The sequence below is a fragment of the Kryptolebias marmoratus genome, linkage group LG17, assembly GCF_001649575.2.
Source record: "Kryptolebias marmoratus isolate JLee-2015 linkage group LG17, ASM164957v2, whole genome shotgun sequence".
Classification (NCBI taxonomy): domain Eukaryota; kingdom Metazoa; phylum Chordata; class Actinopteri; order Cyprinodontiformes; family Rivulidae; genus Kryptolebias; species Kryptolebias marmoratus.
The window spans coordinates 12,729,228-12,754,600 of NC_051446.1; the positions used below are offsets into that span (position 1 = coordinate 12,729,228).

At 39.8% G+C, this 25,373-nt stretch overlaps 2 protein-coding genes across 4 annotated transcripts; both read left to right on the forward strand.

Annotated features, from left to right (window-relative positions):
• The first annotated feature begins 12,540 nt into the window (after positions 1 to 12,540).
• Positions 12,541 to 25,299, forward strand: LOC108237171 (ras-related C3 botulinum toxin substrate 1-like). Of its 2 annotated transcripts, none has more exons than XM_025006398.2 (7): positions 12,541 to 12,679; positions 12,773 to 12,857; positions 13,420 to 13,491; positions 13,636 to 13,753; positions 14,202 to 14,264; positions 15,571 to 15,730; positions 16,269 to 17,601. In XM_025006398.2, the coding sequence occupies exons 2-7, from the start codon at positions 12,823 to 12,825 to the stop codon at positions 16,400 to 16,402; spliced, it is 582 nt and encodes a 193-aa protein (XP_024862166.1). In that variant the 5' UTR covers positions 12,541 to 12,679; positions 12,773 to 12,822; the 3' UTR covers positions 16,403 to 17,601. The 2 variants fall into 2 exon arrangements, 1 of the variants encoding a protein (XP_024862166.1); XR_001808622.3 differs by adding an exon at positions 25,084 to 25,299 and having other exon boundaries at positions 12,605 to 12,857; positions 16,269 to 16,466.
• Positions 18,563 to 24,893, forward strand: LOC108237173 (ras-related C3 botulinum toxin substrate 1). Of its 2 annotated transcripts, none has more exons than XM_017418412.3 (6): positions 18,563 to 18,709; positions 20,059 to 20,130; positions 21,667 to 21,784; positions 22,298 to 22,360; positions 22,482 to 22,632; positions 23,561 to 24,893. In XM_017418412.3, exons 1-6 carry the CDS (start codon positions 18,675 to 18,677, stop codon positions 23,692 to 23,694), a joined length of 573 nt encoding a protein of 190 aa, XP_017273901.1. In that variant the 5' UTR covers positions 18,563 to 18,674; the 3' UTR covers positions 23,695 to 24,893. The 2 variants fall into 2 exon arrangements, with proteins under 2 accessions (XP_017273901.1, XP_024862167.1); XM_025006399.2 differs by lacking the exon at positions 18,563 to 18,709 and adding an exon at positions 18,732 to 19,386.
• Positions 25,300 to 25,373: the final 74 nt, after the last annotated feature.

Below are 25,373 nucleotides of genomic sequence, written 5' to 3' on the forward strand. Positions count from 1 at the left end.
GTGAGTGAGTGAGTGAGACAGAGAGAGAGAGAGAGAGAGAGAGAGAGAGAGAGAGAGAGAGTGTGTGAAGAACGCTGATGAGATATGAAATAACCAGTAGCCAATTGAATAAGCTACCCTTTTGGATTTATATATTTGTAAATCTGACTCTGTGCCTCACCAACCATGAACCTCACCGCACTTCACTGGTCCACAAGCAGCACAGCTAATCCAGGAATTATACAGATCACTATCTCCACCAATCAAAATCAAATCCTTCTTAATATGTGGTTGGAATAAATTTGACCAAACTGCGAATAATAATGTTTTTAAATCCAGCATTTAAACTACACAGTACATTTGGTTTATTTGCCTGAAAACATCAAAGCTCAGAGTGGTTCTGTAATTTAATTGAACGTATTTCACTTCAGCGTCAGTCTTATGATCAGATCATACTCTCAGTCCAGCTTTCTGGGTCAGAGGATTGTTATTTCCTACTTATTTACTTCTAACTGCTCAGAGAAGTTCTCCTTTTTCCTAAAAATAGAAAATTCACAGCATATCTGGTTTTTCCCCTGAAAAGCTGCAGGCATAAACAAACACCGGCTCCTCCAGCATTGCGGCACGATCCAGCAAATTCCCGCTCCCACCCACCGACCCCCGGAGGCCCGCCTGCGGTCCAGACCCCCCACACACCCACCCACGGCGGATTCTGCGTAAGTCCCAAAAGGAAAAGTCGGGGAGGAAGTTAACTGGAAACAAAATATCTTCATCTACATGCTCCTTCTTTGTCACCGGTGGTTGTAGCTGAAAAGCTGTGAAACTTCTGCAGAAGAGGCGAGTTACTGGTTTCAGCTTAAAAAAAAAGCATCTGGGGAGTCGAAATTCGTCTTTATAACCTCGGTTTTAAATGGAAATGTGACTAGAAGCAGTCAGAGAGCACAAACCTCCGCCAAGCCCACAGTGTGATTAAAAAACAGTGTGAGCACCAAAGTTTAATCCATTGTTTTTTGTGACAACCCCAACATTTCCTGAACATTTCCTTCAAATCTGTTGTTTAGTTTTTACCTGATCTTTGTTGACAGACAGACAAACAAACCAACGGACACAGCCGGAAACTAAAGAATCACATGTAGGAGCAGAGAGAAGGTTTTAACAAAGGGGTTACCTGTGACCTTGACCTTTGACCCCATGAACCTTGAAATCAACAGGCATCATCTTTGACCCATGAGGTGTCCAGCTGTGCAGTTTGTCATTCCTACATCACACTGCTGCAGAGTCAAAGCAAGGGCTGATCTGTAAGTTTGACCTTTGACCTTAAACTTTGACCAGATCACCTCCAAAGTGTAATCCCTTGTTCCTTGTACCATGTTTGACGTTTCCTGAAATTTCATGAAAATTCATTCTTAACTTTATTACTCATAAAGTTGTGAATGAACAGACAGACATACACCACCAAAAACTTAACCTCCTTGGCCGAGGTAATGCGAAAATGGCAGATTCAGCAGTTGCTTGTTCCATTTTCAGTGTCTGACCTGTAAACGATGCTATAACCCGCCATCTAACCCTTCTACGAAAGGCTTTACATGGACGCGGCTCCACATCTTCATCTCACACTCTCCTCCTGTATCCGTGTGGAAGACATCTGCTTGAACTCTCATTAGACTTTGAATTTTGCCGCCCCTCAACGTTTGCGTTGCTGCGTACAGGAAGGACCCTCCGTTGGCAGTATGGAGCAGCGGGAGGTCTGCTTTGTGACCCATGCTGTTAGAATGAGGGTGAGCAGCAACACTCCGCACAGTTTGAGTCTTTTATACGATTAAAATGAAGCACTTAGCAATCCTTGAAAGAGTGAACACGCTAAGTTCTGGGTTTTGTTCTTTTAGCTTTTACCTGTTTTTACCAATTGCTACCATTTTGCTACTTCTGAACATTCTAACTATTACAGCTCAGCAAAGCTTTCAGCACTCAGCGGTTGAACCGCACTTTCACAGGAAACACCATTTCTCTAGTTTTCCCCTCCCTTTGAGTCTGCCGAGCGCCCGAATAGCATCTCGGTCTTGTGAGCAGTCCAGCTGGTGCTCATGCGACACACTTCCTGTCCCTCAGCGGCTGAGTGAGTGAACCAGGCAGCAGGAGAAACACAGGAAAGGAGGACAAAGACGTAAGACATCATTAAGGCCCAGGGCGCTGGAGCGTCTTCAGCTGTTTGACCCAACAGCATCGTCAAATGACTCCCAAATCAGATTCAGTCCGGTGCCAAAAGAACTCGTGGTTGATTATTAGGAAGTCATCAGAAATAAATATTTGCGAGAACAGATGGGAGAGGACTTGGAAGTCCCCTTTGATCGCGTGACTCGTTCTGTTTATTTGCTCTGTGGTGCTGAGAGAGGGAACTTCTTCAGCTGATTTTTCCGGGAGCTTCCCATCTGCAGCCGCTGGCTGAAAAACAAGCTGCGCTGCCTGAGAGTAAATCCTGCTCTCACAACAAGATGTCTGAGGAAGCAGCTGGAGGCCCTTCACAAGTTTCAGAAAGAATGTGAGGGAGTTTGTTTCATTTGCCAAGACACTGCCAAAGAATTTCGAGGGTACTTTTAAAGAATATGAGAAGTATTTTTGTGGCTGAGTTTCTTATTCAAAAGTAGCACAGTGCTTATGTTGTTTTATAAATTTTAAAAAATGGACTCAGCTATCAGATCAATAATACTGAGATCATCTTATGTTGAGAAATGACGGAGTTGTAGCCGTTTTGGTCAAACATTGAAAATAATGTTGTGGCTTTTCAAGATGGCGGCGTAGCAAGCAGTTGACTTCGTTGAGCTGCGCACCATATACTTTATATTTGAGCAGAATATCACCCTCTTACTAAGACTTTTCAACTAAATGTGGTTATACAAACGCTGATAAACGCTCTTTCGACTCACTCCAGCATAATGCCGCCCAAAAACTTAAAGAAAACGAACAAGACCTGCGAAGTAGAGTCTCAACTGGCTGACACAGGTAACGTGGCTAACACGGAGCTAGCTACAGAGCCACCAGCGGTTGGTGGGGCCGCCACACTCGATCCTGCTCTTCGCCAAGTTATTGAAGAAATTACTGGGAACCTTTCATCAGTCATCTCCCAGAAAGTAGACATTCTGACTGAAATGCTTAAGAGCCAGGCCACGGAGATAAAGGAGCTGGTCCGACGCACTACAGCTGCGGAGGACAGGATTACAGCTCAGGAAGACGGGCTGGACCAAGCTACGGCCCGCATAAAAAAGTTGGAGAAAGAGGCCTTCACGATGGCACAACGACTTGATGACATTGAAAATAGAGGCAGGAGAAAGAACATTCGAGTGCTTGGCTTAAAAGAGGGCATAGAGGCTGGTCCTGGAGCCCTAAAATTCTTTGAAAAATGGCTGCCCGAATTTCTACAAGTCGAGACCAAGAACGGCCGGATCAAGCTCGAGAGGGCGCACCGCACGCTGGCTCCACAGCCCGGGCCTACACAGAGACCAAGACCGGTGCTGATCAGATTTCATAACTACCGAGATCAACAACAGGTACTCGAAGCTGCGCGGCGTGCGGGGAGTGAAGATCAGCCCCTGAGGTACCAGAACTCCAGGATTATGTTTTTCCAGGATTTCTCGGCAGACACCATGCGCAGGCGGAAAGGATTCGATGCGGTAAAGCGACGGCTGCGGGAGGCAGGCATCCAGTACTCCCTTCTCTACCCGGCCAGGTTGAGGATTGTGCGCGATGGGGAAGCAAAGATCTTTATTTCTCCGGATAAGGCAATGGAGTTCATTGAGAGTTTGGGCTGAATTACTGCCAGCCGAAGATTATGGAGACAAACGCTCTGGACTGGAATGTGTCAGGGGTCTAATCTCTAAACATTTCCTGATTCTTTGTGTTCACCTCTCCACACATGAGAACAGTGATGTGAGTAATTACGATCATGACTCATTCCAACCTGATCTGCTCAGCTATATTTTCTCGTAATTTTAAGTGGTGCGTGGCAACGATGGATAGGTGATGGACTTTCTTTTTTGGGTCTGTTTACCTGTGTGTGTCTTCATCAGGGAGATGAAACACACGTATTTGGTTAAAGGGTTGGCCCCCTGTTCTTTTAGGGGGGAAGCGCACCAGGAAAGCGCATTTTTCTGTTTTCTTTTGGTTTTAATCTGTTGGTTTCGGTTGGTTTCTGTTCAGCTCAGCTCATTGCAGTCCTTATGTGTAATCATTATTTGGGTGGCACTGCATTCTAACTCTGGGTTGTAAATGTTAAGAACATTAAGGAAAGTCATTCACCAATTAAAAGGAAAAAGGTCCTTTTAGCTCTTAAGAAGGAAGGTGTAGATATAGCGCTACTGCAGGAGACACACCTAAATGATTCCGAACATTTAAAATTGCAACAATGCGGTTTTGAACATGTTTTTTTCTCCTCTTTCACTAACAAAAGTAGAGGAGTTGCAATTCTTATTAAAAAATCGGTGCCCTTTAAAGTCATAGAGTGTATCAAAGATGGAAATGGGAGATATGTACTTGTTAGAGCAATGATAAGTGGGGAAGAATTTGCCATATTGAATGTTTATTTTCCACCAGGTCACCCTATTAACTTCTTAACGGAAATAATGGCAAAACTTGCAGGTCTCTCTCTCTTGAAAATGTTATTGTAGGAGGTGATTTTAATTGTCTTAAGAATCCACTGATTGATAGGCTCCCCATTAGCCCCCTTCCCATTTCAGGGAAATCGAGACAGATTTTTGATCTTTTTGAGGAGGTGGGGTTGGTGGATGTATGGAGAAAACTGCACCCTGCTGGAAAGGAATATACTTTCTACTCCAATCCCCACAAATGCCACACATGTATTGACTATTTTTTTCTCCCTAAAATAATTTTAAGACAAGTCGATTCATGCAAAATAGGCCATATCGTTATATCTGACCATGCCGCAGTGTATCTAAATTATACCGTTAAGAATGTTAGAGTCCAATCAAATCACTGGAGAGTAAATCCTTTAATTTTAAAGGATGGAAAATTTGCAGAGTATTTTAGAACAGAATTCAAACAATTCCTTGCTGTTAACTCTTCCTCTGCTAGCAGTCCCTCCTTGCTCTGGGACACAGCTAAGGCTTTTAGTAGAGGAATAGTTATATCATATATGTGCAGCAAAAAACGATGAACTGCAGATCAACAAAACATACTAGAAAGAAAACTTAGACTTGCGGAAGAAGAATATGTAAAAAAGCCTTCGCTGTCTGGGTTGGGGGAGCTCAATGCCATCCGGTGCTCGCTGAACACACTACTGACGCAGAACGCTATAGACAAAGTCAAACTTGCTAAACAAAGATTGTTTGAATATGGGGATAAACCAGGTAAATACCTTTCTTATCTTACAAAAACACGGAAGTCCTCCCAGACAATTGCTTCAATTTCTGACTGGAGGGGTTCATGCTCTACAGACCCAGAGAAAATAAATGAAGCCTTTTTTGAATTTTACAAAAATCTGTACCAATCTGAACAATGTGACAACTCTCAATCTCTAATGGAAACATTTTTTTCAAAAATTAAGTTGCCCAATTTACCAGAGGACAAAAAGAAAGATCTAAATGCAGAAATTTTAGAGGCAGAGGTAGAAAGAGCCGTCCGATCACTCCCCGGATGGGCTCACCTCGGAATTCTACAAAACATTTGGGGATCTGCTGTCAAAGCCCTATTTGTCCATGCTGAATGACTCGCTCGGTATCGGTGTCCTCCCCCCTTCCCTCCGGGAAGCAAATATAACCTTAATTCTTAAGAAATCAAAACCTCCAGAAAATTGTGGCTCTTACAGACCCATCTCTCTACTTAACGTAGATTTGAAAATACTGTCCAAAATTCTAGCAACACACTTGGAAAACATGTTACCCCTTTTGATAGGGATAGACCAAACGGGTTTTATCAAGGGTCGTAATTCCTGTAATAACCTCAGACGTCTTTTGAATGTGATTCAGCTGTGTCAGCGGCGGGCGATGGATGGTCTTGTGGTCTCCTTGGACGCAGAGAAGGCCTTCGACCGTGTGGAATGGTCATATCTTTTCCATCTCTGCATCAATTTGGACTGGGTCCCAACTTTATCAGCTTGATTAAAGTCCTCTACAGCTGTCCTTTAGCTGCAGTTATTACAAACGGGCTTAGGTCTAGAAATTTTGAGGTGGGAAGGGGAAACAGGCAAGGCTGCCCCCTCTCGCCTCTTTTATTTACTCTCCCAATCGAACCGCTGGCTGAAGCAATTCGTAGCGACCCCACTGTATTCGGTGTCAACACTGATCGGGGGACCCATAAAATTTCTTTATATGCTGACGACGTTCTGTTATTTCTCTCCAGACCTACTACTTCAGTTGAAAGAGTCATTGCAATTATTGAACAGTTTGGCTCATTCTCTGGATACAAAATAAACTTCTCCAAATCGGAGGCTATGCCCTTAGGTAGACAACTTTATATCCCTAGTTCCCCTTTTAAGTGGTCCCTGCGGGATTTAAATATCTTGGCATATTTGTCACACCCGTTTTTGATCAGATGTTCAAAACAAACTTTGTCCCATTATTTGAAAAGATTAAGTTAGACCTTGAGCGCTGGAAGTGTCTTCCCTTATCTTGGCTGGGCAGAATCTCACTTCTTAAGATGAACGTTCTCCCTCGCTTGTTGTACCCAATTAGGATGATTCCTGTTTTGTTTACTCAGAGGTGGATCCAAAAATTAAAGAGTTGGTTTGGGTCCTTTATTTAGACCAAAAGAAGGGTATTCATAAAAATGTCAACACTACAGCTACCAAGAGACAGGGGAGGCTTAGATTTTCCAGACCTTAAAAAATACCAGCTGAGTTCTCTTATATTATATGCCCGGGAGTGGATATTTGGAAATCCATCCACAGTGTGGCTGGATATAGAAGCCTCGTTATGTAGCTGCCCTCTTAAAAGCCTACTTTTTCTTAAAAATATGAAGACAATAAATAAATGCTGTAGCAATCCAATCACTGTGAATACAGTCAAGGCCTGGAGGTCGGCTCAACATATTGTGGGAAGAACTGGGAAAACATCCTCATTTACGCCCATTGTCCAGAACCCTGACTTTCTTCCAGGTATGTTGGATGCGGGTTTTGGGGAATGGGTGGATAAGGGTATTTCCTCTCTGGGCTGTCTTTTTAAGGAGGGGATCCTCATGTATTTTAATCAAGTTATGGTAGCCTTTGGAGTAGCAAAAAAAACCCTCTTCCGTTTCTTCCAGCTAAGAGACTTTGTTAAAAAAGAAACAACTCTACTCAGGGACATTGAGGTCTCGGACATTGAAAAACTGTTTTTTGGAACTTGTGAAGTGTCACTTAGCATGTGCTACAAAACACTGAAATGTCATAAGTGTCACTTGCTCACTCTGGCTCAGGCCTGGGGAGGAGAGCTGAATATTGAGATCACTGATGAAATGTGGAGCAGTATTTGGAATTCTGCCAGAAAAATTTCCATCTGTAATCGTTCCTGGGCGTTGCAACTTAAATTACTACATAGAGCTCACTTGGCCCCAAACCGGGTATCTAAGTTTAAACCCGGATCTTCCTCACTGTGCCCTAAATGCAAAATACATGAAGGCAGCCTCACACACTGTCTTTGGTCATGCCCCAAGATCCAGATATACTGGAAATCTATTCTGGTTGAGATAAGGAAAATTATCAAAACTAATATTGATCTCGACCCAGTGTCTCTCCTCCTTGGTCTACCAAACAAACATATCCAAAACTCAAATAAGAGTAAGTTGTATAATGTCCTAATTTTCTGTGCTCGAAAGAATATTTTGTTGCAATGGATTTCTAATAAGTCTCCTACCATTTATGGGTGGAAGAAGCTTATTTTGGAACATATCCCACTCGACTTTCTAACATGCCTTGTCCACTCTAAGACTGACATTTTTGGACGCATATGGAAGCCCTTTTTGGACTACTCTGAAGGACATGTGTCTACCATCTTGTCTCGAGCATTTATAAATGCTTAGATGTGGACTATATAATGATGGAAGTAGGTATGCCCCCTATCTTATCTTTTCTTTTTGTCTCCTCTGGACCGTACTGCTGAGCTTTTGTTTTGTTTTGGGTTTGTTTTTTTTTGTTTTGTTTTGTTTTGTTTTGTTTTGTTTGTTCTATGTTATGTTGTTGTTATATGGAAAAAAAATTAATAAATATATCTTAAAAAAAAAAAGAAAATAATGCTGTGCACAATCTCACACAACATTGAGAGATTTTTTGTGATCTGTTAGCGCTCAGAGTATGTATTGTAACTTAGTCTCAGTTTTTACCACGTCAAGTTTTAGCTCAGTATCTGTAAAACTGACTGAGTTATAGCTATTTTTGCGTTGGCTAAGTTCAGTTAACTTTAGTGGCCATCTTGCGTTGGGCTCATGCTTAAAGTTAATGACTTGTAGATGCTCACCCAATAATTACTTTCTGAAAGTTTCATCAAAATCCATCCAGTAGTTCATGAGATATTTTGCTAACAGACAAACAGGGCTGACTCCAAATTGTTAATGAAGTTTTACACAAATGTCCTGCACCGTGTGTTGTCCTCAGAGTACGTGTTGAGGATGACTCTCAGGTACTGTCACACCACATTTTAGCTCAATATCTGAAAAACTGTTACACATATATTCATTTTTGTGTTTTCTGAAGTCAGGTGGCTGTGGCAGCCATCTTGAATTGGGTCAGCTCTAAAACTGAATCTGTTGTAGATGTACATCCAGTGATTACTTTCCCAGAGTTTCAATAAAATCTGTCCACTGGCTGGTGAGATAGTTTGCTAATAGACGCAGGCAGAGACGCTGTCACCACTGGCAGGGGATAATAATGGATCCATTTTTCCAGGTGAATCCTTGTAGAGTCAAATGGATGGTGACACTGATCCTGTGGGGGGGTAACAGCGGGTTCAGCCATCTTTATGCTTGTTTAGATCTGTTTAAAACATTGACTTTCTCCAAATGCTCTGACTGCAGACATAATCCACGAAACCCTGTTGTGTTATTGTTACAGAAACCATTTCAGTGACGACCGCCTGCAGCCCGTCGATCTGACTCAGGGTCATTAACGCTCAGCTCTTATTACAGAGCAAATGATGGAGCCTAATTATCTGCCTGCATGTGTCTCTGAGCTGCTGTTTGAAGGAGGACGGTAACGGACTCATGGTGACTAGAGGGAGCAGTGTTTGCACAGCAATAAATTACCCTGAGCACCAGCTCCGAACTGCTAAAACTCTTCTTACGCAGCTTGTTTGAATCAATCTTCTGAAGGCATCTTTAGCAGCACTTTTCTGTGAAAAGGCAGGTTTAATGCTCAGCCGAAACCTGTTGAAGAAGCTGAAACTGATTTGTTGAAGTTAAAATGATCAGAAACACAAGCTACATTGAGCAGAACAGTTAACAGCTAAAACAAGCAGAACAGCAGCTAAACACTACAATTTGTGAAACTGGAACTAAATGGTAAAACTGGCAAAATCATTGCTCATAGCTACAATAAAAGCTAAAACTTGCAAAATAGTACTTAGAATTTGAAACTAGCAAAATTGTAATTGAAAGCTAAATTTAGCAAAACTATAGCTAAATGCTAAAATTAGCAAAAAAAAAAAAAAAAGCAAATTTGTGTCTAAATTTTAAAATAACTAAACTGTAACTAGAAGCTAAATCTAGAAAAACCAAAGGTAAACCTAAAACTGACAAAAGACTAGCTAATAGCTAAAACTGAGCAAAACAAATAGTTAAAAAGAGCAAATTAGTGAAACAGTAGCTAAAAGCTCAAATTAGCAGATTTCAAAAAGACCAACATTCTGATGGGATTGAAAAGATCTCAGTGTGTTTCTATGAGGAATTTTATTTTAAATAAATTAAATGTTTAGAATAAAAGTTGCACAATCTAAAACTCGAAGCTCACTATTCCTCACCGAGCCGAACGTTCTGATGTATGAATGGCTAAAACAGCACAAAGTATGAAGAAGCAGTTTAACTGCTTACAGAAGGAACAACAACAGAGTGAATACTGACTCAGTAAAGATAATGGACACATTAAAACAGGTTTCTAAATGATGGTGAAACTCCCACCTCACTGACTTGTTCGTCCCTGCTCCATCGTTTCCCTCTGCCACCTCAGGCTGGCTCAGGTCAGACATCTTGTTTTCCGTAAAACAAACGCATGGAGGGAAAACAAAAGATGTCAGCCCGGGTGACAGAATATAACAGATCGACAAAGGGCAACATTTGCTTTCTTGACAAGAGTTAATCGAATTAAAGCAGAGCTGGTCGTAACGCTTGATAGCGGGAGCGGTTTTCAGTGGTACGATTCAGATTTCTTTGAAGTGGCGTTCTTAAAACAGATACTAAATGTTCACAGAACCCCACCTCAGAATATCTGAACTATCACTTTAGGCATAAAACCCCCCCTTCTTTTTTCACTTTAGCAGAGCTCCAAAGACTTGCCTGTATGCAGTTTTTGATCTGAACAAACTGAAATATTAAGGACGACTAATGCTGAAAATTTTATTTCAGCATCTATGCAGTTTATTGCTACTAGTTAAATTAACTAAGTTAACATTCAGTGTTCCAGTTTGTCTTTTGGGTGTGTTTTAGTGAGATTCAGACATCAGACATCCTCCCTGTTGAGCTGCACGGTGTTCTGCTCATCCTTCAATAATCTCTTTCCCCCCCATTTAATGCTGATGTTGATCCTATTAATGGGATTTTTTTTTTTCGTTTTTAAATGTAAAAACGACTTAATCCAGATTTGAGGACGACAATGTATGTATACAGACCTAGTTGCCATGTGGCCGCTGATTATTTGATGGAGAAACAAAAGTTCAGCATGGAAATCCTTTAAAAGGATCAGAAAATAAAAGGGACTGGTGGAGAAATATTAGTTTTTAGTGTCTCTGCAACTGAGATGAACAGAGAAATCCTGCATTATTTTTCTCCTTTAGTGAATGCAAATATGTGCAACGTTGCCCTCTAGTGTTTAACGGCTGAACTGCAAGTGGCTCGAACCTCTTGCATGAATCAAAAAGGCACAAGATAAAAGTTTATAAGAAATATTTGTTAAACAAAAAGAAAAACAAAATGTGCTGTAAGTTTATAAATATGTTGATAAAAAATCTCAATTAATTAACATTCACTACAAATGCAAAACATCATGAAACACATTTATGGATTGTTTTATCGTTCTCATATCTAAACCAATCCTTTCTGTGGGGAGGATTGAAGAGAGGATAACAGACTAAGATATAAACCTTCACAAAAGAGGAAGACATCAGACAGTCAGGATGGACACGGTTACTCACGTCCTGCGTTTTATTAAAGCTTTATTTTAGCTGCTAACAATAAAAATGACAACAAAGTGGAACAAGAAGCTTGGTTGTAAAGTGATTTATATAAATAAATCACTTTAAAACAACCACAAAGGACCAAAGTGTTGTACAGGTCAGCACATAAAGGTGATAAATAACAGCCATAACAGCATTTACACAAAATAAAATAAAGATACAAACCCCTCTTCAAAAACATACATCAGATAAAAAGAATAAAAATAAACCAGTTTTGTTTTAGTAGATAAAAGACAAAAATTAGTTCAAAGAAAATAAAATCAAAATTACTACATGGGTAACATAAATACATAGATATTTAAAAAAAGATATAAATCCATAATCTGATAAGATTAATGTTTTATGTGACATAAACAAGTTTATAACATACAAATGAAAAATAAGTGGGAAATTTAGACATTTATATAAAAATATTTATTTATGACACTTTTTATGGGTTAGTAATTACTTGAATTATGTTATAGATTTGTTGTTATAGATTTGCTGTATTTTGTGCAATTTGTTCAGTTTACAAAAACCCAATTTCCAAAAAAGTTGGGACGTTATGTAAAATATAAATAAAATTTGTGGTGTTTTGCAAATCTCATAAACTGATACTTCCTTTGCAGTGGAACATGTTAAATATATCAAAATTTACAACTGATAAATTGTATCTTTTTTGGGGAAAACAATGAGGTATTTTTTAATTTAATGGCAGCAAAACATGACAGAAAAGTTGGAACAGGGGAAATAAAAGGCTGTTAAAGTAGGAATAATAAAACAGCTGGAGGAGCTTTTTGTAACAAAAAATAATAATAATTATAATAATTTCAGAATTATTAAACCTCCAGCAACATGACCCTGGAACAACTTTTATGGGATGTGTTTTGCTGCCATCAAACTCAAAATAACCTTAGTTTTTCCTAAAAACTCCAATTTCTTGTTTTTAACACGAGTTTGAGAGATTTGCAAATCATTGAATTCTGTTTCTATTTACATTTTGCAGATTCTTCGCGAACTGGGGTTCAGAACTTGACTTTCTCCATCACTAATTATGCAGTTAATAAAGTCCAGCTCAAAGTGGTGCAGTCCAGTTTAAAAGTTAATTTATAAATCTTCATAAATGCAGCTCAAAGCGTCCCTGTGGGTGAGACAGTGTGTCCTATGTGTCCAGCAGATGGCAGCTCTGACCGCCATGTTCTGACCGGAAGTGGCTCTCGGGGCAGGCGGCTCAGGGTCTGAACTGTGGGCGTATTTTTCCCTCAGTCTTGACTCCAGGTTCGGGTTTTTTTTTCTCTCGGGGTGTTGCCTGAGTGGTTCACAGCGCTGCAATTTAACCCGGCTGTTGCTGCTTGGTGAGAGAACAAGTCAAACAGTTTCTGCGCCCGATCTTCTCGATTTGATCCCTTCGGACTTGCCCCCTCAGTTTGACTGTACCTTTCGGACAGGTGCCAGGAGGAGCCGCTGCTAGCAGCTTGTCCGGAGACGGAGCCGTCCGATGCAGGCTATTAAGTGTGTGGTGGTGGGGGACGGGTGAGTTTATTTTAGGGTTTTATTCTCTCTTTAACCTTTATGGTTTGACGGTCTGGCCCATGTTTCAACAAACTCAATGTAACACAGTTGTTTCAGCTTGACCCAGTTAGCAACAGTTGGCTAGCGGCTCACGAGCCTCAGATAAACAGAGCGACAGCTGCTGTTGTCCAGCTGGGTCACAGATTTAGGTTTGAGTCACGGGTTTGATTTCAGACTCAGATTTGTGTCCCAGGTTTGACTTCAGGCTCAGGTTTGTGTCACAGGTTTGACTTCAGACTCAAGTTTGAGCAATAAATTTAACATCAGACTCAGGTTTAAATCACAGGTTTGATTTAAGGCTCAGGTTTGTGTCACAGGTTTGACTTCAGGCATGGGTTCAGACTTCAGATTTAACTTCAGACTCCGGTTTGAACACAGATTGATTGAGGCACCAGCTTCCTGTGAGCCAGAACAGGAAGAAGCAGATGTAGAAAACAGATTAAAGGAACACACTTGCTATTTAGAGAGAATATATGCACATCAAACTACTGTCCTCTCACTCTTCCCTCATTTGTCCTCTCAGGGCTGTGGGTAAAACATGCCTGCTCATCAGCTACACCACCAATGCTTTCCCCGGAGAGTACATCCCCACAGTGTAAGACCCACACAACACCAGCTAATGATCATTTGTGTTCACATTAAAGAGAAATGTACGGGGAGCTCAGGCAAACAGGTTTTCACAGAACAGTGCCAGTATTTGTCTGAAACTCAACATCTTCCTCGTGTTCCCTCCCTGCAGCTTCGACAACTACTCCGCCAACGTGATGGTGGACGGGAAACCGGTGAACCTGGGTCTGTGGGACACGGCGGGACAGGAGGACTACGACAGACTCAGACCCCTGTCCTACCCGCAGACGGTCTGTTTAGACAGAGCACATCAGTTCTGTGCTGCACTGATCAGTCTCAGTTATCCAGTCTTAGCAGGAACACTTCTCACATTGTCAGCATTGACTCTTATTATTCTCTGGGCTCTAAAGCTTGAAACAGTGTCGCTCAGCAGAGCAGGGCCCTGTCTCTACAGTACCTACACACTGCCTGGAGGAGTCTTATGGAAGAAAAGAACAGCTCTTTATTTTCTTCGTCTTCATGACAATCTGACCTTTGTGCCAGGGAGCTGAAAGAGCAGATCTCTGTTTTTAAACCAACTGAATGAGTCCAGATGGGTCAGAATTAATGAATGTGTTGTGAAGGTATTAGTCATTATTATAGGGTCTGTAGAATTCAGTCAGACTATACGGTTTTGATTAACTTTAACAGTAAGATCTAAATATTTGTGTTTGATTTGTCTCTTTCTCTCCCTCTTAGGACGTGTTCCTGATCTGCTTTTCACTTGTCAGTCCAGCTTCATTTGAAAATGTCCGTGCCAAGGTGAGAGCAGCTGGTTAAGTGTTCAAACCAACCAGGCTCAATTTTCAAAACATATCAAACACAAACAAGTGACGTCAAACGATCCAGTCCTTCTGTATATCATATTTCCTAATTAACCCAAAAATACACAACAGTCTCTTTACAACAACTGGCAACTATAAAAGTAATAATAATAAATATAATAGTAATAATATTGTTAATACTTGGTCAACGAAGGCAGTTGATTCAAATTCCTAACAAAAGGCTGCCAGTGACCGTAAAATCTATTAAATGGACCTAAAAAGCAAATTTAATTTATTTTTCGCTCTTTAAAAAAATAAGAAGTCATAAGTGTGGAGATAGTTGCAATTTGGGTCAGTTAATTGTCCCACTATTTGTAGAATTATTCTGAAATAATGTTTCGAGAACCCCATCTGGCCTTGGACCAAATTAAGTGTAAGATGACGGTGTTGGAACCTCTGTCTCACGTCAGAGTTTTCAGCTGTTATATATTTGTGACCCGTGCTGCAGAATGACATTTTTTTCCAATGTTGAGATATTATTATTTTCAAAGTCTCCGTCTCAAAAGCTTCAAACGGATCCGCAGTTTGTTGAAATTTGTCGATTTATGGCCTGGCAACGAGCTAGTTTTATTTACGGGGGCGCTGGTTTGACAAATAATATTTTTTGTTGGTCTGGAATAACGTCATCAGGACTTTCAGCCCTATATTTAAATAGGGGAATCCCCAAGATTCGCAGTGATGCTAAACATTATACGAAAGGATTTACCTGCGCTACGGCAGCCGCCATAGGAATAAAAAAGAAATTAAAAGCATTATAAGACACAGGCTCATTTCTGAAGACAAACCGGTTAGAAAACTTTAATTTGAAGGTAGATTAAGAAGATTATATGCTATTTTACTTACTAGGATCACTAGATGGCGTCTTTATTTAAATCTCAATTATGGCAAAAATGAAAATTTTCTTGTTTTTTGCACTTCAGCCTGAGCTCATTCGAACTGGTGTTGCCAGCATGGGTCATATTTAATGTAGTCACTGAACTGTTTAATGAGTCTTTTCCTAAAAGGAACCCAACTTCGTTTCTTTGACCGCTTCAAGCCACAAACCCTCCAGAATCACTTTAGCCTATTCCGGTTCCCCTTTTTGATGCGGAACTAAAAAGAAAACGTCTGTAGAGATAAATAAAATAATAATAATAAAGCACATGATGGAGGTCACTAAGCAGCAACACAAAAAATAACAACAACAACAACAAAATCTCTTCTTCTGCCAACACTGAAGGCAACAATCTGTTCTCCTCCTGCAGTGGTATCCTGAGGTGAGACATCACTGTCCCAAGACGCCTATAATCCTGGTTGGGACAAAGCTGGACCTGAGGGACGACAAGGACACAATCGAGAAGCTCAAGGAGAAGAAACTTTCTCCCATCATTTATCCTCAGGGCTTGGCCATGGCTAAGGAAATAGGTCAGTTGTGGCTCCACTCATCCACTATTATCAGATTATATTCTAGCTTTTATGAAAGGGATTGGCTTTCTTCTTCACGTTTAAAACCCTTATATCGACAACATATGTCGTACTTGTTTACCATCTATAATACATAGCAAGGTATTTTTATATCCTGAACTATGGGATACATTGCAAATATATTTAAGTAACTCGAGCATCACATTCATAAGGCGGCTGTTTCTCATCCAGAAAATCCTTTCAGTTCTGGCTCCTCACCAGCCAGAACTGAAGGAGCCTCTCGGAGAGAAACATCCTTAAGAAGCAGAAAAAGAAGGTTGGAAATGTGTTGGGTGCTGCTTTTATTTAACCTGCTGATGACTCAAAACTCCTCCGTTAGCTTGTTTAGGTTGTGTGTGGGGTATTAGCGGTTCAGATTTATTTAGAAACTTGACACACTTTATGTAGTTTTGCTGGGAGGGGGGGAAACTTGACATTTGATTGTACTGCATTATAAGTTTTGTTTGACATCTTGTCTTTATTCCTTTTTGGTATCCAGGTGCAGTGAAATACCTGGAGTGCTCAGCTCTGACGCAGCGCGGCCTTAAGACAGTGTTTGATGAAGCCATCAGGGCGGTCCTGTGCCCACAACCGCCCAAAAAGCCCAGGAGGAGGAAGTGCGTCGTGCTGTAACGGAGCTCCAAAGTGATTAGAAAGCACAGTTGCAGTCGGAGCTCTCCTCCTTGGAGGAGCGGAGATAAAAACAAGGCTCCTGCGGGGTTCCTGAAAGCATCTTTTTATCCCAGGTTCTTGCTAATGTAAGCCCCTTTCACACTTTCAATCCCAGCCTGAGGTGCCTTGTTCCCGCACTGGTGACACGTGTGAACTGACCAATCCACCACCGATACCCCTCTGAACCAGCCACGGAGGTAGTCACAGAGCTGACTTGGGGGAGGATGCGTGAAGAGACCGACGGCAGTTTCGTGCATGTAAGCCCTGATTATTGTGGACCGGCTTGATTGGTTCATGTGTGAAAACCAAAGGCGGCTCTCAGAGGAGCCATATTGTGGAAGCAGAGTGTGAAAGGGGCTGTAAGAGGTTGTTATTGACCAGACTCCCATCTGATAGGACTCAAATGACCCGTGTTACCTGAACGCTTTCATCACAAACTTCCTCATAGGTTTTTGACTGAAATATTTTGAATAAGCCATGACTGTTTATTGTACATACTGTATGTACACCCCTATTTTATGTGAGTATGAAGATATAAATGTGAAAGTTTAATTAGATTTACATTTTAACACCAGATGGCAGTGTCGAATGAAAGTGTGCAAAGTTTCTACAGGTTTTTATATATATATATATATATATATATATATATATATATATAGTCTTGTCCTAAATCTGTATGTCTTTTAGTTATGTAAGAATAATCTGTTGTAAAGACAACAACATTCAGACATTAGGACATGGTTAGCCCTCATTTCAGTTGGAAACGGCGAGGAGAACCGTGTACGGTGCCAGTATTTTGCCACTTGTGTAAAATTAGACAACACATCTAGTTAATTATCACTAAAGTATTAGATAATTTTTTTAATGTTGCTTCAAATATATTAAAAATGTACATCCAGGTGAGTGTTGCTGGGATTTATGCAGCCCTGTTGATCGAGGGAGACGACCCTTTCTCACTTTTTGCACTTTTGTTATATTTCAGCCGAGTTTCTGCAGCTGTTTAGACTCTCTGTACTCAATATCCCATGAAGAGAATGTATTAACAAGAAAATAAATTAACAGCAAATGTTTGTTTACTTAATCAGACAACACTTGAAACATCTGAAAACAACATGTATGTATATATATATAATGCTTTTACATCGTGTTGCTGCCATAAAATGAAAAATAAGTAATTTTTTCCCTCCCAAATTGTACAATTTCTTGGTTAAACATTTGATATGTTTACTATGTTCTATTTTGAATAAAATGTGGGTTTCTGAGATTTTCAAATCATTGCATTCTGCTTTTTTTTTTTTTTTTAATACATTTTAGACGACATCCTTACTTTTTCAGAATTGGGGTGTGTATATAAGAACACACACATGCTCTCTGGTCATGTCTCTATTTAAAGCACAAAAATCTGTCCCCTAAAAACACACTTCTAATCCGTAGAAGACTTCAGTAATGTGATCTTGGGATAAAGTTTAGGAAATGTTTTTTTTTTACTTCAGTGTCCAAACAGAGTTTCCTAATTTAATCACATTTAGTGCTCCTAATCCAAACAGCTCTCTGACCAGAGGATGACCTCCAAGTACAATTTATTATTTCTAACGTCTTCATTTCAGACTGGTGAGGACAGAACCTGTCAGGCTGTAATCTCAGACTGGGAGGACAAGATGTCTACAGTTTTATTCCCTCAAGCTGAGAGCTAAAATCCTATACATCATTTTCTCCTCATAAGTAAACGTACAGTTTGCCCTCTAGTGTTTAAATTATAAGCTGCAAGTAGACTGTGCTGTTCAATGAGTAGATATGAATACAAGTATTACTGTAGCTGTAGATATATTATGATAATGTCAGCGCCTTGCTGTGTTTAGCCCTCCACTTTATCCACGTCTATGACTCACAGCACTTACAGGGATTAAACTTTTAAATAATCCTGGAAGGTTTTTCAATCACAAATCAAAATGGCCTGGCTCTAAACTGTTTTTTTTTTCATGCTTGCTTGGCATTTGCTTTAGTCTGCCTGCTTTATTTGCAAGCTATTTATGTATTTTTTTTTTGTAAACCGGTAGAGTCTCTTTAAAAATATTTCTAGGTCTTCACCTGGTTGTTCCTGCTGTTGAGGAGGAGGAAGGCGAATATTTCTCCAGCCCGATCCGCTCAGTTTCACTTCACTTTACTTGACGTGTAACAGAAGCAGGCCGGCTGATCTCAGCTGCTGTTAGTTTGCCTGAGATCAAGCTGTCCAATGCAGTCCATCAAGTGTGTGGTGGTGGGAGACGAGTAAGTAAACTCAGAATTTCTATTTTAAGAGAACAAGACCAACAGCTGTTCTTACAGATGTAGCCACCTGTTCCGGTTTGAGGACTGTCATTTATTAGATGTGACTCGGGCTGATGTCTAGGCAAGTTGTTGCACTGTACCTTTAACATTTTACACTTAAACCCTCTTGTACCTTCACTAGATGTTTGCGGAGTACCCAACACTTTTCAAAGCTACTACTACTACTTTACTACTACTACTACTACTACTACATATTTTGAACAACTTGTCTTGTTTTTTTGTATTGTTTTTGTTGTATTTCAAGAAAATCAGAATGATGAGTACATTTTTGCTATGAGTTTTACAATAAAAACAACAGTCACAAATGTATTAAAACAGTATGCTGGTTGTTGAGACTGTGTTGTTTATTTGGCTTATTGTTAGTGTGTGAGTTGTCTTCTGCTTGAGCTCTCAAAATTGTAATTAACTACCATTACAATTCAATGGATATTAATAAACTTTCTCACACCATTTGTATTAAGGATTATGGATGTAACAAAGAGACCACAACAAGCATAAATTCATATCAAGTTGTAAAAAAACAAGACTCACAAGTGGTAAATGCTCAAAAGCGTCTTATAGTTTGATAATTTAATGTGTTTTGTTTGTCTTAGGTTTAACTGGTTTAATTGTGCTGGGTAAATATGAACCTTTCAATACTATGTTGATGTGAAAAAAGATAAATTTAAATAATGGAACTGTCTGCAAGATAGGTATGTTGTTTGCCGTGCTGTCAGCCAGATTAACAGGTCAAAAGGGACTTTTTCTGTCAGTTGCTGGCTGACAGAAAAGTTGCTTGAGACAATAAGCCCAAACCTGTAAACCTGTAAACCTGTTTGAACAAAGATCACCAAGACATTTCTCCAGAATAAGTCTGGATTTAGATCATAGTACAGCACAGCAGTCTGACACTACATTGCACATATTGTTAATTGTATGTCTTTAGTTCCTGCTGTCTGCAAATTGCAAAAAGTTCTCGGATATTTAGATATTTCTGGAGCACACCAACAGCTAGTTTTGGGTGTCACCACCAACTGGTTGATTCATCATGCAAAGGTGCTGCTTATCAAGTTGAGTTTGCTTGCAGTTCCTCAGACTGAAGAAGTCTTTTGGATAAAAGACTAACCATATCAGCTAAGAAGGACCCGTCCAGAGGACCTGACTCAGCCTTGTTAGATTTTACTACCTGGATTATTGAGCATGCATAAGGACATTATTGTCTAAAGCTATACTATTACTATTCAGACAGAAAAAAACAAATGCATAATCATTTTTTCTGGTCTTATCATTGTTCTCATATGTCCCCTTAGAATTGTGGGTAAAACATGTCTGCTCATCAGCTACACCACCAATGCCTTCCCCGAAGAATTCATCCCCACAGTGTAAGTCCCACACAACACACAACACCATCTAGTGACCAGCTGTGGTGTATAGACCATGAGGAGTAGGTGATTGAGAGGCAAAGAGGGCAGTTTGAAGATGTCAAGTCAAATTTATTTATGTAGCACTTCTCAGCAATAGGGCGATACAAAGTGTTTTACAACACAAAAACACAAAAATACACACACAACAACATCAAAATATGAATCTAAATAAAATCTAAGATAATCCAAATGAAATCATGAAACTAAACATATAGTTTTACTTTTATTTACCCAGGCAAATCACATTGAGATCATAGATCTCTTTTTCAAGGGAGGCCTGGGCCTGAAGTTAGCCTTACATGTGTAACATGGGCCGGAAAGACCCGGATTGTGACAGAGGACGTGGCCCTAAAGCCAACTGGTAGGCCTCTCAATTAAAAGCCAATGGCCTAGGGTCTCCCAATTAAAAGTACGAAGGTAAGTCTGGCTTAAAATAATGAAACAGAAATAGTATACAAAAACATATTTTATTTACAATAATTAAAATAAACTTTATTATTCTTAATTTATCATCCAATAAGGCACAAAAATCCAAGACACACTAGAAGCAAGCTGAGACTTAAACAAAAACAACTGCAAACCAGATTAGTAGCAACACAACCTAATAACACACAATAATGTTAAACAAAAGAAAAATAAGTCTCACATTGCGTCAACTCAGCCTTATGAAGCTGTGCCCACTCAGCCAATTCCCAAAATAAAGTTAAGAAAAACGTTCTGGTGGTTCTGTAGTGCCTGTGGTCCAATTCCAGAGCCTTTAAGATTACACAAGAATAATGCACCTAGGTGAGAGCACAATAGGCAACAGCAGCATATCTGAAATACCAGAAATGACAATAAAATGTCTATCCACAATAAAGCCAAATGAAAAACTGGTACCTTAAGCAGCCACCACGCAGGTATCGTCAGACGCTGCAGTGAAAAACCACCAACATGCTCCCAGCAGCACAAAGTTTCTTGGTCCAACTCTGGTGTAGCAGGCCGACAAGCACGACACCAGCACCCATCCAACATAGACCCCCACAACAGACCAATGCTCTTAGCTTGGCAATGCTGTAAACAGGAAGTGAAAGTGGGGAAACCTAGATGCGCTTCAAAGACCCAATACGGGTGGGAATTTACAGCTTCTTCACGTAAACACAATTGCTACTAAATTCCCACCCGGTTACACATGCATGTTTCTAGACTGTGGGAGGAAACCAGAGTGCCCGGAGAAAACCCACACAAACCCCACACAGAAAGACCCCAGGTCCAACCAGGGTTTGAACCCAGGACCTTCTTACTGTGCGGCAACAGTGCTAACCACTAATCCATCATGCTGCAATATATAAAACATGAGACACTAAATAAGAGATAATCTAAATGAAATCATGAAAGCATTCACAGCAATATAAAGTTAGTGCACTTGGGAAATATTTAATATCCTTATTGTGTTAAATAGTAAAACACCAAGTCAGACAATAACTGTTCTGAATGACGTTCAACTCCCTGCAGATTTGAGAAATACACAGCAAACGTGGTGGTGGACGGCAAACCAGTACATCTGGAACTCTGGGACACATCAGGACTTTACAGCTACGACAGAATCAGACACCTGTCCTACCCACAGACGGTATGTTTGAATCACTGACTTGAAGTTTTTTTTTATTTTGGTCTCTAAAGCTCAAAGCAGACTATGATCTACTAACTACGGTACCAATGCACTGGATCCATTCCCTGCCAATAAGCCAGTGTAGGCAGCAATTTCCGTCTTCAAACTCTTGCTGCCCTTGTGTCAAAATGACCCCCAAAGCCTTTTTTTAAATTTTACATTGTTTACAATTTCCTCTCAGTTATTAAGCATTTCAGGGTCGAAGCGAGGCAGACGCAGAAAATCTTGTAAAAATGGCTCCATTGTTCTTAATAATGAGCATGTACAAAGTAATCTGCCAAGTCATGATTTCTCAAAACAAAGTTTAAAAAAATATCTCCTTTTTCCTCACCATTCCATTTATAAAACCCCCATTTTTAAAACAAAAGTATTGTGAACAAAGAATTGTCATTTGATTATATTAACTGATACTGATTAATTTTCATGTAAAGACTGGAGTCAGTGTTGATAAAACTTCCTTTTTTCCCTTCTCAGGATGTGATCCTGCTATGCTTTTCACTTGTCAGGGAAGCTTCCTTTGAGAATATTAGACACAGGGTGAGAAAAGCCAGTTACACACACACACACACACACACACACACACACACACACACACACAAGCTGCTCCTTTACTGTACTGTCACTACTCCAAAACACAGTATTTATACTCCTCCAACAGTGGTATGAAGAAGTGAAACATTACTGCAAAGATGTACCTATAGTCCTCGTGGGGACGAAGCTGGACCTGAGAGACACGATCCAAGAATTCCAGTACAAGGAACTTCCTCCTATCACCTATCCTCAGGGTTTGGCCATGGCTAAAAATATAGGTTAGTTGTTGCTCCACACAGGCATTAAGACATTAGTATAGAATTTTATGAGATGACTTGTGCTGTTCTACACTGGTAATGAAAATCTTTACAAAAAAATACAAGAGATTCACAAATCATTTTTACAATGACAACATACGGAAAGACATTTAGTCTGCAACTTTTGATAGTACTCATTTATTAGCCAAAAATCAACTTGTTTAAAATAATCTAACATGTTAATGTTGTGACAAAGCCTAATATTTTTATATTTATGTGTTAAAGCCATAATAGCTGTCAAATTATGCCATAATCTAAGGTTTTAGATTTGAATTTTATTGCTTTCAACACAATTTCTACATCATTCTAAACCATTTATACATCAATTCTACACCAAATATTGTTTGGGGCTTAAATTATTTCTGAATGTAAACAAACGACTCGTAATTGTTGGCAACAAAACTTGACTCTGCTGATATTTGTTATTTATTACATGGTATGTAGTAGACTTTTGTTGGTAGAGAATGATGCGTATATTGGGGTTATTTTTATGATAGATGATGCACATGTACAAAAGATTCAAATCAAAAGCATTAAAAAACTGTGTATTTTAACTAGAAGGTAAGTAGACTTATTTTGGTTCTTTAAAGTGTGACCCCACTTACCTCGAAGACCTTTTTAGTTTTGTCTCCTCACTAGAAAGTTCTAAAGAACCCTCTTAGGTCAGAGGTTAAATACATTAAATACAACTTTTATCTGCTGATGACTTCATGACAATATGGGAAACTCTTCTTCTTTGGTTGTCTGTAGTGTGTTAGAGGTTTATATACATTATGAAAAACTTGCAAACCTTGTATTGTTTTGAAATGAACAAAAAGAAAACAACACTTTTTCATGTTAAAAAATTATCTGCTTTAACATCTTGTCTTTATTCCTTTTTGGTATCCAGGTGCAGTGAAATACCTGGAGTGCTCAGCTCTGACGCAGCGCGGCCTTAAGACAGTGTTTGATGAAGCCATCAGGGCGGTCCTGTGCCCACAACCGCCCAAAAAGCCCAGGAGGAGGAAGTGCGTCGTGCTGTAACGGAGCTCCAAAGTGATTAGAAAGCACAGTTGCAGTCGGAGCTCTCCTCCTTGGAGGAGCGGAGATAAAAACAAGGCTCCTGCGGGGTTCCTGAAAGCATCTTTTTATCCCAGGTTCTTGCTAATGTAAGCCCCTTTCACACTTTCAATCCCAGCCTGAGGTGCCTTGTTCCCGCACTGGTGACACGTGTGAACTGACCAATCCACCACCGATACCCCTCTGAACCAGCCACGGAGGTAGTCACAGAGCTGACTTGGGGGAGGATGCGTGAAGAGACCGACGGCAGTTTCGTGCATGTAAGCCCTGATTATTGTGGACCGGCTTGATTGGTTCATGTGTGAAAACCAAAGGCGGCTCTCAGAGGAGCCATATTGTGGAAGCAGAGTGTGAAAGGGGCTGTAAGAGGTTGTTATTGACCAGACTCCCATCTGATAGGACTCAAATGACCCGTGTTACCTGAACGCTTTCATCACAAACTTCCTCATAGGTTTTTGACTGAAATATTTTGAATAAGCCATGACTGTTTATTGTACATACTGTATGTACACCCCTATTTTATGTGAGTATGAAGATATAAATGTGAAAGTTTAATTAGATTTACATTTTAACACCAGATGGCAGTGTCGAATGAAAGTGTGCAAAGTTTCTACAGGTTTTTATATATATATATATATATATATATATATATATATATATAGTCTTGTCCTAAATCTGTATGTCTTTTAGTTATGTAAGAATAATCTGTTGTAAAGACAACAACATTCAGACATTAGGACATGGTTAGCCCTCATTTCAGTTGGAAACGGCGAGGAGAACCGTGTACGGTGCCAGTATTTTGCCACTTGTGTAAAATTAGACAACACATCTAGTTAATTATCACTAAAGTATTAGATAATTTTTTTAATGTTGCTTCAAATATATTAAAAATGTACATCCAGGTGAGTGTTGCTGGGATTTATGCAGCCCTGTTGATCGAGGGAGACGACCCTTTCTCACTTTTTGCACTTTTGTTATATTTCAGCCGAGTTTCTGCAGCTGTTTAGACTCTCTGTACTCAATATCCCATGAAGAGAATGTATTAACAAGAAAATAAATTAACAGCAAATGTTTGTTTACTTAATCAGACAACACTTGAAACATCTGAAAACAACATGTATGTATATATATATAATGCTTTTACATCGTGTTGCTGCCATAAAATGAAAAATAAGTAATTTTTTCCCTCCCAAATTGTACAATTTCTTGGTTAAACATTTGATATGTTTACTATGTTCTATTTTGAATAAAATGTGGGTTTCTGAGATTTTCAAATCATTGCATTCTGCTTTTTTTTTTTTTTTTNTAGAAAGCACAGTTGCAGTCGGAGCTCTCCTCCTTGGAGGAGCGGAGATAAAAACAAGGCTCCTGCGGGGTTCCTGAAAGCATCTTTTTATCCCATGTTCTTGCTAACGTAAGCCCCTTTCACACTTTCAATCCCAGCCTGAGGTGCCTTGTTCCCGCACTGGTGACATGTGACATAAACGTCAATAATGTCTGTGTCTTCTGTTAATCAAACAGTAAAATAATCTATAATCAATTTAAACATTAAATAATTTTGTTACCTCCGCCATGGACATTATGTTTTTAGTAGCGTCTGTATGTCTGTGGACAAGATTACGCAATAAGTTATAAACTAATTT